General features: G+C 37.8%; 1 protein-coding gene across 3 annotated transcripts in view; it reads left to right on the top strand.

Moving 5' to 3' along the window:
- Positions 1 to 14,831, top strand: part of DIDO1 (death inducer-obliterator 1) — a 56,487-nt gene that overhangs the window by 17,656 nt on the left and 24,000 nt on the right. For all 3 annotated transcript variants that reach the window (XM_035343810.1, XM_035343809.1, XM_035343812.1), the window contains 5 exons: positions 2,302 to 2,412; positions 2,710 to 3,616; positions 3,907 to 4,225; positions 6,527 to 6,739; positions 7,455 to 7,677. In XM_035343810.1, the coding sequence (XP_035199701.1) occupies positions 2,302 to 2,412; positions 2,710 to 3,616; positions 3,907 to 4,225; positions 6,527 to 6,739; positions 7,455 to 7,677 (1,773 nt within the window). The remainder of the gene's footprint in view (positions 1 to 2,301; positions 2,413 to 2,709; positions 3,617 to 3,906; positions 4,226 to 6,526; positions 6,740 to 7,454; positions 7,678 to 14,831) is intronic.

The following is a 14,831-nucleotide window of genomic DNA, read 5'->3' as shown; positions in this document are numbered from 1 at the left end:
TTTTAACGGTTTCATCTTGTTCTGCTCTTCCATTGCAGCCTTTTTCTGATGTGAATATAATTTTAGTGTTGCCCTTAAAAACAAAACAAATATAGTTAATGATTTTTTGGGAGAATTTAATGGAATTTCCTACTGGATTGAAGCAATTTCAGCTCTTTACTATAGTACTACAGGCTTAAAATTATTTTTTTATTCTAACTGAAATGTTCAAATTTGATTATCTGGAGTCAAAATGATGTTCTGGAATCTGCTGTCTTTATAGCTATATCTATAGGATCTCATTGACATGACTTTAAGTTGCAATTTAAGTGTTACATTTTTAAAAATATTAGTGTGGTTTTTACAATTCTCTAGCTTGTTTGCATAGCATTGATAGTTAAATTTCTGCTTTAACACTGTTAAATGTAATGATAGGAAATAGGAATAATGCTCTAGAGGGATCATATGTGATACAGCAGAACAGTGATGCAGCTGATGCAATATGTGAAATAAGGAGGCACTTATCACCAGGCTACACTGCAATATTTGGAAGCAGACTGAAAAGCTTGCTAAAGAATGCCTCTGAAAATGTGTATTGATTCTTCTTTGATTCTTTCAGCAACTGCTGTTATTTAGGAATTCTGTTAATGTCTCCACTTGGCTTACCTGTGTAATTCTTGTGCCAGGAAGATGCATATAACCACCCCAAAAACATGCGTGGGGGAGTTATTTTTTTTTTTCCTCGTTGTTTTGAAAGTACTGTTTCTGTTTATCCAGTTAATTGTGGTATACTTACTACTGCATATTATAGTCTCACATGAGCAATGTGATTGCAATGAGTGCAAAACATAGTTTCTGAATTCTAGGAGAGCATATTTACATGGCATGCAACTCATTTAAAACATTGCACTGTGGTGTAATAGTAACTTTAATACTTGTTTGAACCAGATGACTACTGAATACTTAAAGTACAGCCTCAGATTCTTTATTTATTTCAGTCATTTGCTCAAGTCTTCTCAAATAAGACAGTCTCCTAGTATGCTGGGGGGGACTTCTGAGGAAAACAGGGGTCCTGGTTGTCAGCACCCACTGTTTTTTCTTCATGTGGCTCCCTCTGTCAGAGTTGGAGGTTCTTTGATATTTTTTGGGGGTGTCATTCTGGTAGAAAGTGACACAGGCTGAACACCTCTTTGTAAATAACAGTATTGGGGAACAGTGTTTCTCAGGTTTCATTCAATTATTTTTCCCCCCAGAGAAATGCTTGAGAAGATCTTTATTTTGTTCTATTTTCTATAATTTCTTCTAGCCAGTAAACCTTGTTAGAGGAAAAATGAGGGGAAAGTGTATTGCTTTATCCTGAATACCCACCAGAGTTTCTGAAACGATTAATAAGCAAGATCCAGACCTGGTAAAACAGTTACTACAGTGAGGATGGTTCCTTTTTTTTTTTTTCCCTTCTGTTTTGACACTTAGTCAAAGAATAATCACTTTTGGATTCTAAACTAACCATGAATAATCTAAACAGTGATAGTTTAGAAATTCTGTGAGCTGGCTGTTTCTGTTTGTGTTATCCTGCTGCAAGCAATCAGCTCACCTTTCTAGTAGAAAATGGTATTGATACCAAGTACCACCCTCATCTTTAAAACAGGAAACGTGTCTGCGCAGTCTGGATAACTCCTTGCTCTGCTCCATGGTCTTGTTCTGGCACTGGTTCATACATGGTTCCTGTGCTCCCTGTGGAGTGGAACTGCTACAAGTTTTTTCCCAGACCAACCTCGGGGAACAGGTTCATACCATAAAAGAGTTTTTGAGAATTTGAATATTTGTCCACAAAATAGTGTGCAGATGCCTTTCTTTTCTGATCTCGTAAGAGGTACGATAGCATACTTCTGCAGTAACTTTTTTGTTCAAATCTATAAAAAAAAGATACTGTTTTTTAGCCATTATAAAAGCAACTGAACAAAGTATGTGTTTAGGGCTAAAGCATACAAGCTGTGCACACTTGACAAAGGTGATTTTATTGATGACTTAAGACTTTCAAAATAAATTGGTTGGCTCTTACTGTTCAAAGAAAAGAAATATCAGAAATGCTAGGGCTGTTTAATAAAATGTGACAGTATACTGTCCAAACCTGTATACTTAAAGTTTGTTTTTGAAGGATTTCAGTGAACTTTTGTTGGTATTCAGTGACTTTAGTGGCTTGAAATTAAAGTTCAGTATTTTGCTTGCCCTTTACAATAAACAAAGGAGTTTGTCAGAATACTTAATTACTTAGGCTATTAATCTTTTTGAAACTAAGCTTTGTACGTTGTTTGTCTTCAGCATTTCAGGGTGGGGAGAGTGGTGTCTGTACTATGGAACAAGCTGTAAGTTTGCAGCCAGTGTCATTGGAATCTGAATCTAATACTGATAACATGGAAAACAGTTCCCCTGGTAAGATTTCTTCTTAAATTCAGCAGAAAAATATGCTTATTTGTCCATCCTGTACCTACATGTTTTTAAAAAGAAGTTTGTAGCAGTTGGATTATTTTGGCACAGCATTCAGTGATGTACTTACTTGCCACTGCTGCAATGTATATGCACAAAGAAGTATTTTATCTGTTTTCAGATAAAATGAGTTGGAGGTGGATGTATTTATTACCTCAAAGAAAATAATACTATGTTGGATAAAAAGGGTAGGAAAAACATCTCTCATCACCACAAATTCAATAACTTTAACCTTGTTTTTAGCATCAGCTTTGGATGAAAAAGGTGAGCAAAGCAATGAGGAGGAACAAAAAACTATCAAACCTACAAGCAAAGAGTTCAGGAAAACCTGGGGTTTTCGAAGGACTACAATTGCCAAGAGAGAAGGTGCAGGAGATATAGATATGGACTCTAGTGAACAACAGCCGCAGCAGCAGCAGCAAGGCTTAAACCTCAGGCGTAGCGGACGACAACCAAAGCGAACAGAAAGAGTGGAAGAATTTCTTACAACAGTAAGGCGCAGAGGAAGGAGGAATGCTCCTATTGCTCTGGAAGATTCAAGTGAACCCGCATCAGGTCCAGCCACAGATGCTGAAACTGCTTCAGAAGGTAGTGTTGAGAGTGCTTCAGATATAAAACCTGTGACTCGGAGGAGTGGCACTAGGAGTAGTAAGGATCAGAAAGGCTCTAAAAGCAGACGCACAAAAGAGGAAGAGGAGGAGGAGGAAGATGAGGAAGAGGAAGAAGATACTTCTGATAGCGACAGCGATGGGTTAACACTAAAGGAACTGCAGAATCGACTAAGAAACAAACGTGTTGAACAGAAGCCTGCTCAACTGACACTGAAAGATATACAGAACCGCCTGAGAAAAAGACCTTCTGAGCAAGATCCTACAGAAACAGGTGATATCCAGCCTGAAAATCAAGTTAAAGCTGAATTACCTGTCAAACAGGAGCCTGAGATTATAGACGGCACTGAGGTTGCAAGTCAAGTTACTGTGTCTGAGGAAAACACTGAAGATCTTCAGGTTCAGGAGGAGATAAAGCCTACTGTTGGAGTAAAAGGGGTTACAGACAAAGGACTTGAGGAGTTGCCCAAAGGAAAACCAGAATCTGAGATTTATGACCCCAACGCGCTGTATTGTATCTGTCGTCAGCCTCATAACAACAGGTAAGCAAGACTTTCAACTAAAAGCGCAATGCGAGTAGCTGGAGTTTTTCTGTGATTGGAGAGAATATTCCAAGTTCCATAGCTTACTTTTTGTGTATATGTAAATGAGCTTTTGGAAGTTTGGGGGAGTGATTTATAAGAAATATTTAAGAGGGGGTCTAATGAAAACGAACAATGAGGCAAAACAGTATACTGATACCTTAGCATGGTAAAGATCTGCATAGAATATCTGTCCAGCTTTAATTGTCATCTTACTTCCTAATGTTTTGCTGTTCCCTGGTTCTTTTCAGGTTTATGATTTGTTGCGATAGATGTGAGGAATGGTTTCACGGTGACTGTGTGGGTATCTCTGAGGCTCGAGGGCGGCTGTTGGAGAGGAATGGTGAGGACTATATCTGTCCAAACTGCACCATTCTCCAGGTACAGGATGAGCCAATTTCAGAAACAGAGCAGCAAGAAGATAAAGCAAGTCAAATAACTGTGGACGGTACAGAATTCACAAGCATAGGAACAGTTGAACAAAAGTCTGTTGAGGACCAGGGGATCAAGGGTAGGATTGAAAAAGCTTCAAATCCAAGTGGGAAGAAAAAACTCAAGATATTTCAACCTGTAAGTATTTTAATTCTTCGCTGCTTTTCATATTTCACAGAGTACATTGAGGCAATGGCTTAACTTGTATAGCAGTAAATCTGATTTCTCTTTATAAAGCTAAATATAAAGCTGAACAACCCTGTAAATAGTACTGTTCAGCACAAATTTATCCATAGATTATCGCTATGGGAACTAACTAAAATTAAGAGTGTTGTTTTGAAGTAGGCGATTTAAAAGTTTTGTGTAGGTGTAAGGAAATGCCATACTATGTGCTGTGTGGTATTCTGCTTTTTAAAAAATATTTTTAGAAGTTAAATAATGTGTTCTTTTTATGGAAAAAAAAGCAGAATTTTGGACTAGTTTATTCTATCTTTAAAACCTCAAATACTTTTGGAAATCTTTCAAGGAGAGTGAAAGTTTTTATTTAATATTGCCAAGCATCTCTTAGAGTTAATACCAACTGTATTAATACCAACCTCTATACTTCCAATTAGTCTTTGAAGTTCTGATATTTTTAGTCCTGATGCTGCTTCATGTTGTTAGTATGTAGAGAATTGTTTTATACTGCTTTTTGGAAGAGTAATAAAATGTGTATTTCAAATTATTGCAAATTCTGGCATGAAATATAAAATAAGTATAAATTTTGTAATAGAGAAGTTTCATGCCCTGTTCAAAATACAGGTGAAGAAGCTTCTTCAACTCAATGCATGCAAATTTAAAAACTTTGTGCTGCAGTCATCATCTTTGTATTGCTGAAGCTACTGTAGTAATGACAACGTTCTTCTTTTCCTCTCAATATGCCTTGAAGAGCACACTTAGTATATTTATTATCGGAATGCTACAGCTGTTCATATTTTTTCTGTATTAATTTGTTCTTTGATGCTTAATCCTTGAATTTTGGCATCATATCCAGAATAAGTCTTAAGTTTGATTATATCTGGATTCTCTCTGGAGAAATCTTCCTGTTGTAATACATTTACAAAATGTTTATGGGAAAAACAAACAAACAAAAACAGTTTAAATATCAGAACTGCTGATATCAGCACAATGAGCTTAATGTATAGATCAGAACGGTGTGAGCTTAATGTATAAATATTTACTATTTTAAGATAAACGTGGGGGAAACATTTTCTCCAAAAAGTTTTATCGTCATCTGAGTAAATTAGGAGTGAAAGCTGAGTTACCTGAAGTTTGGGTTCCTCCTAGGGCACAAGAATTCATACTTGTTTTGTAAGCTTCCCAATTAAGTGTATACACGATGAAAAGGTATTCTAAAGCATAATCCTAAGTTTTGTGGGTAAAATCCCAAACTGTGTTTTTTTCAGACCACAGAAATTAACACTGTCTTACTGACTTCTGAGGAAAAAATAAGCTATATAAATAATAATTTTTGGTGAGAATATTTCTAAAATATTCCTTTTGGTAATGACAAATTGCAGTTTATGGATAGGGGAGAGACTGCCTAGAGCTCCATCAGTTTTGAGCATTAGGTCAATTGTATAACATAGTTGTGTAACATTTTCGAGTAATCTAGAAGATGGAACAAGTGATGCTGAAGGCATAATACATAGAAGGTGGTGTGTTGGAACATAAAGAGCTCTAAAGTATTTCTAGACATTGAGCTCATGTACTCTTTTTTAAGGAATGTTCTATGATTTAAATCTTAAAACTGAAGATGAACTAACTGCTTAGCATACAACATTTCAATATAAATTGAGAGTAATGGTGAAGCAGAGGAAAATACAAACTCTGTATGTGAATTTCTCAATGTGTAAAAAGTATTAGGCAATGGCAAAATTATGTAGGAGAATGGTTGTGTTTGTCAGCTGCAAACTGGTAATATTAACGTTAGTAAGCCTCTTGAGCAAGAATTACCTGTACACCCCAGGCATTCTGCCTCCCTCTGCGTGTGCACCTGGTTGAGGGCAGCTGCTGGTGGTATAGAAGCAAAATGTGCTTTAGAAACCTTGCTCTTGAGAAATCCAGCTCTGTGGAATTAAGATTTCTCACGCAGCGTAGAGGATCAGAAAAAAGCATTTGTGTGCTTATGGGATCTGAAAAATCCGCCTCCATTAGTTTGCTGTTGTGGGAACAGTCACTTGAAAATACAACTCATTCTGAAAATGCTGTTGCCTGAGTGAAATCCCTGTATTTGTATGGGTTGTTTGTGGCGTCTCAGGAACAAAAACGGCAATTGTGCGGGTCGCTAACAGTCATAGCTGTGGTCTGCACATACGATATGTAAGTTTATCTTACTTGAAAGGTATTTTTCTGCCACTTCCTTCTTGAAGTTTGAACTTTCTCTGCTTCAATCTGTAGGTAATTGAAACTCCTGGTGCGTCAAAGTGCATTGGTCCTGGCTGTTTTAACGTGGCTCAGCCTGATTCTGTGTACTGCAGCAATGACTGCATTCTCAAACATGCCGCAGCCACCATGAAGTTTCTAAGTGCGGGCAAAGATTCAAAAACAAAACCTAAAGAGAAGGTCAAATCAAAATCTGAAAAACCCAGCATGCCAAAATCTCAGCTGCAGGTAAGCTCATGTTTGTTGTCTGAATCAGTTGTACTGAAGCACAGTGGCTTATTGCTGTGCCCTCCTATTTGAGACAGACAAAATTGCAAGGTCCTGCATTAAAGAACTTTCCTATTAGTTCTCTTGCCTCTTATTATGGTAAGAGCATTATTCTGACAAAATGTTCTTCTGTCACTTCTTTGAAATCTTAATAATTGAACCTAGCTAAAGATGATTTCTTGAAAGGACCTTCTAGACAACAATAAGTGTTTTTAAAATTTAGTTAATAAAAAAGTATAAGCAGCACGCTATTTTACTTAATTACGAGTTATTTTTGCCTTTTTTATTTAATTCCAAATTACTAGGTTTGGGGCAATAATTTGGAAATACTGTGAATCATAAGCCAACATGTTACTGCATTGTATCTGTGTTTTGGGAAGCAAAAAGATGAAATTAGAGCCTCTTCTACCTTCTGAAACAACTATAGTATGGCTGGTAGTTTTTCAAACAAAAATTGAGAGAGAACAGTTGTTTTGAGGCTTTTATATTTTAGCCATTCTCTGCTCCTGAAGGTACAATGTATTATGTTTTGCTTTAAAAACTTGAATGTGAAAATGCTTAATTTCAAGTGCGTTTATAGGAGTTTACTACAAAAGAAACTTGTTTACCTATATATATGTTTGCAAAACACATTATATTTGAGTATTAGTAATTAAGATTCTTCTAACCACTACAGACAGGTACTAAACCTCTTTCAAACCAGAAGAGACAATATCCTGAGAAAAGAGAGATGACTGTGACGAAGGTTTTGACATCTGCCAAGACTGAGGCAAACATTCAACCTTATGCTAAAGAGCCAGCAGTAGAAAACAGCACACCTTCCTGGGCAAGCGATCATAATTACAATGCTGTAAAGCCTGAAAAGACTGCTGCCATTTCATCTTCACTGTTGTTCAAATGTATGTATCGCATAGGGATATTCCTGAATAATCATTTACATTTTCTTTGAATACCCATCCATTCTTGGCTCTGCAAGACTAGGGAGTTTAGGATATTTTTCTTTTTTTTTGCTTAATACGGTACAAAATGTCTTTTCTCCACCTTCAAAGATTCACACACACAGATGCACGTAAATGGGAAACACTTGTTGAAGTTTCATTTGTATCATATGACAGTTGTATGGTTAAGAGCCTGTCAGTCTACCCAGCTGATTTGTGGATGCAAACTTCATGATTAAGCTTTAAATTTTTCCCATAAAGACAATAACTGTGTATGATCTAGAAAAGGTAAGTATTGTTACATTTGTGTGAAGCTTAAAAAAAGGTTGCACAGTGTGCACCTTGAATCAGCAATTGACTGTACTAATTTGAATTGTATTTTTGTGATTTACTTTTGGCACCTTTCTCTCAGGTCTTGCATTTTCATTGCTAGTGCCGAGAATGAAATCTTCGACATGGTATCCAACGATACTTTACACTTCTGCAAACAGCTTTTAACTGTCAAGTATACTCCAGTTCTTCCTGCTGCTTTTCTTCCTTACATGAAATAATTTGAGGACCATTCTTTAATTTTAAGTTTGGGGGGAGGCAGTACTTTTTTTTTCCTTTCTATTTATATGATCATATTTCACACATTATCCACACACACAAGAACACATCTTAGGTGGGTATTAGGCAGAAATATTGCCTTACATATTTTTGCAGGTTTTGAATAGCATCCTTGTAACACACACAAAGGTAAGTAAATACTGCTTTGTATCCTGAACAAGTCTTTCTAATAATGACGTGTTTTGATTGACTCCAGCTAAGTATTTTGTGACACAGTGATGGAACTTCAAATGAAATCTTACATTTCACGTTACAAAACACGACCTAGTATTTTCGCACTCAAAGATGAATGAGTTCAGAATTCCAGATCTCCCAGCTTTGTTAGCCACACTTGAGCCAATTTTACTTCTAGAAATAAACACTTTATATATAGTAACTGATAAATCAATAGATTATAGTTATCATTAAGATTAGATGTATTTTTAGATGTATTAGATGTATTTTTAAGGTAGGTGATCCCTCAGTGTTAATATTGCTCAATTTATTGCTCTAGCATATACCAGACTCACTAGGCCTGTTTTAATTTATTTACCCAAATGAAAAGTTGAAAGAGTTATAAATTCCCTGCATAGTTTTGTTTTATTGGCTACTTAGGCCCTATACCTCTTTCTATAATGAACTCTTAAAACACATTTTTATAACTTTTGCATTTTAAATTTCTTCTAAAAAAAAAAAAAAACTGTAGCATTTTAAATGCATCTAGTGGGGGGGAGAGATCTAAATGAAACTACAAGGGCTTATTTTGCATGTGAAATTTTATCATGCTTTCTATCTCAATATAATTACAAATAATGTAATCATATCATTTAAAATGCTCTTATTGCTATAGCTTATTTTCCTTGGAGACAGGAATACAGTATTTGAGGCAAGGACACTGTTTTTTTTTTTTATTTGTTTAAGGGGTTGGTCTTAAATTTGCAACATGGAAGTTGCACAGATTTAAACAATTCCAATATAAAACTGGTCTGCCTTAACTAAATTGTTAAATTAGTGCAAAAATCTGTGTATGCTAGACTTCACAAATTAATAGAAAACAACCTAGTTCGTGTGATGAAGATCTCACACCAAATGCAAGGAAGAACTTCAGATTGCTGTTATTAAGGTAAGCTGCACTAATATGTGGGGGCTCTGTACCACACTACTAAATTACCAAGTAAATTGTGTATGTATTTGTGTAAAGAGGTTTTCCGGCTTTTTTGATTGGGCAGATGTGGTCTATAACAATATTTGTGAGAAGCTGCTACTGCATCTTCTTTAAGAGTATTCTATAAGATATATTTAGCAAATTTTTGTTTGCTGTTCAAGCCATAGAAGTTACAGCATTATGGAAATCGGGGAGTCATCTCACTTCAAGTATCTAAAAGCCACAACTCCGCGTTAGTCTTAAACGAGAAACACCTTCAGTGGGTGAAACATGATTTATTTTAGATAGTAATCTTATAACAGTGCCTCACTGTTTAGTATTGCTTATTTCTGAGCATTGATTATGTAAGATACTTAAGCTGTCTAGTTCAGACATCTTTGGTGTCTAAGCTCACTTGGTGGACTGAAGCTCACTTAGAGGAGGCTAAGGGTGGGATTCTTCCATACTCAGTATTTGTAAATATGGACTCTGTTCCCAGACCTTAAAGCCATGTTCTGCGAATCCTTGTTTATGTGACCGCAGTGCACACGAGGCCCTTCAGGAGTTAGTGAACTTAACATGATTTGCCAAGTTACCCTGGAATACTTTTTCCATTAGTCAGCATATCATGTTTCAGGCATCCATTTATTTTATATATTTACCATGTACTTGTCGTATACAATATTGTATATAACTATGCAGTTAATAGCAGCACGTTTCTGTGTCAAAGGCTGATTGCAGTGTCTTCAACAAAAGAAATACTTGAAAGACATCCGGATCCTACCCCACATCTCCAGGAAACATGAATTGTTTTTCTTTCTCTCCATTTTTAACAGAAGGCAGAATACTTAAATATTTAAGTTGTCCAGTCAAGTCTTACAGGCTACTCTTAGTGTCTACCTAATCTTGCAAAAGACTGCTAGAGAGGGAGTTGCATCTCATGTTTCAAATGGGGTGGGACTGCATCTCAACGTCCAATTGCTTTTTTATAATGCTAAAAAGCATTCTGAAGGATTTAGAAAAGTCTTTTTCTTCCTGGTTGGTTGTAATTACAGCAGAAGAAAAGGCTTTGGCAAAGTTGTATTGAGTGATTTTGCGAAGCAGAGCACAGTACTGGCAGATTGGGAAAGGACAGTGGAGAATAGTAAGTTTCTCAGCTGCTCTGTGCAAAGAGTGGGATGCACACACAAGGCATTGGTTTAAAGAAGCATCACATGCAACTGTTCTCTAAATTCTGCGTTACATTTCTGCAGAAAAAAATATCTTTCACTAGCAATTCAAAAAACTGTTTCAAGTGAAAGCCCTTCATGTGGGTAAGGGAACTCTTCAAACATTCACCTTCTTTTCCATTGTCAAAATAACAGTGGTTGGACTGCTTGTTGACAGGTTTGTGTGTGTTTGAGGCACTTGAGGTCATGTTTTTCTGGTTGATAGAAAAAAAATTTGGAAAAAAAAATTCTACATTTTTCAGTTTTTAACTGTCAAACTGAAGGCAGCAGCAAATACATCACCAGTTTAAGAAAATGAATCTAGACGGAGAGAAAGATGATAGGAGTTAACAGTATCACAATTTTTAAACTAGCCAGTCGTAAGCACCACGTATTCATTTTTGTGCTTTAAATCTGTTGAAATTCAGCAGGCTTCTCCTGTTAGATGTAAATAATCAGCTGACTGTTATCTCAGGTGTTAAAGCCATGTAAACATCTTAACTACCTGCGTTTATTGATTTAAAAACTAGCTAAGCAAGTAAGGAGAGTAAACAGGTTTTATTAGGTAAACACATCCTATGTGTATTTTTTTTACTGTTCATATGATAGAACTGGCTGAGTAAGAAGCTTTTTGTTGTCGCAGACTTCTGTTTACTTAAACAGTTAAAAAGTATGGGCTCATAGCCATCTATTGTCTTACTCGGTACTAGTATTTCATAGCATTGTTAATGAGTGGGACTTTAAGGGGAAGCGCTCGATTAAGAAGATAAAAATGCAGTACTTACGGTGCTCCTCGTTTTACAGCAGTGAATTAGGGAGAGACGACTTAATGCTGCCACCTACTGGAAGTGAGGAGGTGAGGTTTGGAGAGCACTACCTCTGGCGATACAATCTCGGCTTTTGTTATCCCCTTCCAGTTTTCTTCATTTCTTGTGCAGTTCAGCTTTTCTATGTCTAAGACCTTTTTATAATCTGAATGCTTTCTTGTATAATTAATGATCCTACATTCAAAGGGCACCCGGACTGCTTTGTTCCTGTGTACCTCCAACAAGATATGAAGACTTTAGCAGGGCAGTACAGTCATACTGGGAGCCCATAATCAGAAAATGTGATGTATATACAAAAATGATAGGATTATAGCATATGTAATTATGTATTTTTTTTTCCTTCTGTGATTTTTATAGTACAGTACCAAGACAGGAAAGAAAGAATAGATGCGACTATAAAGAGTGCAGGGGGAAAACATAGTATACTCAAGACCAGAGGAACTATGGCTCAGGAGGTAGAAGCGATGTATGAGGCTGTGAACACCACTGTGGAAGGAAAAAAGTAAGACCGTTTCTGCACACAGACTGGTGCCAGTTTAATGTTTATCTTCAGACAAGGTTGTACTGACTTAAGCTGTGGCTCCTCAGTTTAGTGAGTGCAAGTGGTTAAACTTGTATTGGTTCAGCTTAACTATTATGAAAGTATTTTACTGAAACTGAGGAGCTGTTCTTCAGTCTTAAGCAAGTTTGATTGCAAGGACTGACTGTCATTAAGCTTGATGCTTCTATTTTAGTGGGAATGCTCCCCTGTAAGATACGTTAGCGCATGCTAACTTCCAAATTATTAAAACTAAACGATTTCTGGTACCTGAAATAACACCTTGAAAGCTAAGGTATCTTTGCTTAATGCTGTATCTATTCTACCATGTAGACCCAATCTAAGAAGCATTAATTATTGGATAGTACCAAGGGAATAAAAAAGGACTCTTAATTTTATGTTAATAGCGATTTTCTGGTACACTGGGCTGCTGTGTATATGGTCTAGGCTAAACCCTTTGTAACTAGGGTAGTTGAGGGACCAAATAATGATCAGAATATTTGCAATGAATCTGCCAGAACTGAGAAATTCATGTTGGAATTGGCTTTGGAAAGATCATAGAACAGCAATGGCTGGTGTACCACTGCTCCAGTACTGAACTTGCATCTGGTGGGAGCTGAGCTGGCAGAGGGGCTGCTGGCTGATCTGAACCCTGGCTATGGAGTGAGGCAGACCAGTAGTGGCTGCTGAAGCCAGCATCCCCTGGGACTCAGCCTATAAAAAGGAGCAGTGGCATCCCTGGGGAGCAATTGTCAACTCCTGCCTGTGAACTACTGGAGCTCCCCTTCTCAGCTCTACCAGGTATGTTATGTCTGTCCTGTGGCTGTGTGCCACATGAAGATTTTTTGCCATGTATCCCAAGTTAGGAAGGCTGGTCCCTGTTGGCTGGCATGCTTCCTGTTGTGCCTTTCAAGCATCTGGCACCCCTGTGGTGCTTGGACGACAGGAAGCCAGCAGGCTGGCCGTCATGGATACTCGGTTTCAGAGTGAGGAACTGTTGCAGAAGAGAAGGGTTGGGGATGGGGAAGAAATGTGGTACAACTTACAGATGCACTATGACTATTAGGGTGGTTTACCTCTTGTCACTAAAACTGAAAGTGATGAAAGTTTGATTAAAAAAACCTCACCACCCTCTACTGCTGTTTTGCTTTCTTTTACTAATACTACTTTAGTTCTTTGAACTTACTCAATTGACTGCATAGCCAGTGAAAAAGGTCTTCCTGTGCTAGTCCCCAAATAAAAGGCTTTTTTTGAGGCGATCTCTTGCACTTCGGAGTCAAGTTCTGCTGCTGATCTTGGTGCTGGTGGTTTGTTGCGTTTGATCTGTACGGAACGTGGATCCTGAAGATGGCCTATCCCTGCAAGGAGTGATGGTACCAATCCGTAAATGGTTCTTGAAAATACGGAGCCCTCTTTTACCTTACAGCGGACAGTGCCTCTCTTTCCCTCAGGAGTGGCATAGTTGTGAAGTTGTAGTCATCTAATATGGATAAGACGAATCACTGTAATTTCATATAGATTAAAACAAAGCTTTGCATGGCTGAACTACAGATTTGCATGAGCATAGCTACAGTGTTGGCTCAAATGCAAACAAATCACTACAGAAGAGACCCTTGTCTCAAAAGTTTCCTGAATTGATTAATTTTAAAGGTGGGCTTACTTTCTTTGTATGCCTGAGTATAGAGGCTTGGCACACAGAATCGGTTTAATTATGAGCTGCTCATTGTAGAGATTAGAACTGATAGAGGCTTTTGAAGAAAAACAGCAGGGTAGGTGGCACACCTCTTAAAAATTAGTGTTGGGTAATAAAGTTTGATCTAGTACTGAAAGTAGTGGAAACGGACAGACTTCTCCACATCATCGCAATTAACAGTGAAAACTAACACCAAAACGTGTTTAAGAGTAGTTTAACGCTTTTCAGTGCCTTAGAACTAACACTAAGCTATCTCTGAGAAAAATTACAAGTCTGGCAAAAATAGGCTTCAGGAGAGCAGCAATTGCACAACTGGAGTAGAAGCTGTTACGAGCTACACCTCACCTTCACAGCCTTGGGCATTGAATGTTCAGTGCCACAAGAGGGTGCTTCAGTGGCACCTAACAGGATTGACTCTTCGACAAGTTTCTGAGGCTCTGAGATAGCAGGCATGCATCCCAGCAGTGTGGCTTTGCAAAGGCTGCTCTTGAGGAACGTCACTTAACTGGTAAGTAACTTCCCGTTGTAAGAGTGCTTTATAACTGACATCTACGGCACCAGCTCACCCCTGTATTTTGTTCAACTTTTAGTTAGCTGATGCACCAAAGGTTTCACTTCAGAAAAAAAAAATGGGGGGGGGTGTTAAAGTTCTGTAACAGCCACTTCATTGGAGAGGAGAGATTAGTTAAATTGTGCTCTGTGAAGATTATTTCTGTCACTAATTATGCAGAAAGGGGTCATGAGACAAGTTCCTGTAAGACTTGGGCTAAGTGGCGAAGGGAAGCTGTTGGGAAAACAGTTCTAAGTTGGGCTGAGGAGTCCTGCCCACCCCCCTGTTTCAGCAGTTTTACAAAGGTAAACTTGCTGTTCCTAAAATTAGATATCAATTAATCAGGGCAGCGTGTTTAATCTCTGAGCCAAGAGATCATCCCTTCTGGGATACATGTCAGAAGGAGCTGCCATCACCTTCTGTAATGTTCAGATGGGACAGCTGCAGCACACTGGAACGACTGCACGGAAAAACTGCTGATGCAGCTACTACCTACCTCTGAGTGAGAAGGAGCAGCACAACCATATGAAACTTCGCAGTACCAAGTCACAGGCCAATTGCTGAGTG

The sequence above is a fragment of the Oxyura jamaicensis genome, chromosome 20 (assembly GCF_011077185.1).
Source record: "Oxyura jamaicensis isolate SHBP4307 breed ruddy duck chromosome 20, BPBGC_Ojam_1.0, whole genome shotgun sequence".
NCBI classification, from domain to species: Eukaryota; Metazoa; Chordata; class Aves; order Anseriformes; family Anatidae; genus Oxyura; species Oxyura jamaicensis.
This window is presented reverse-complemented; position numbering and strand designations above follow the sequence as displayed.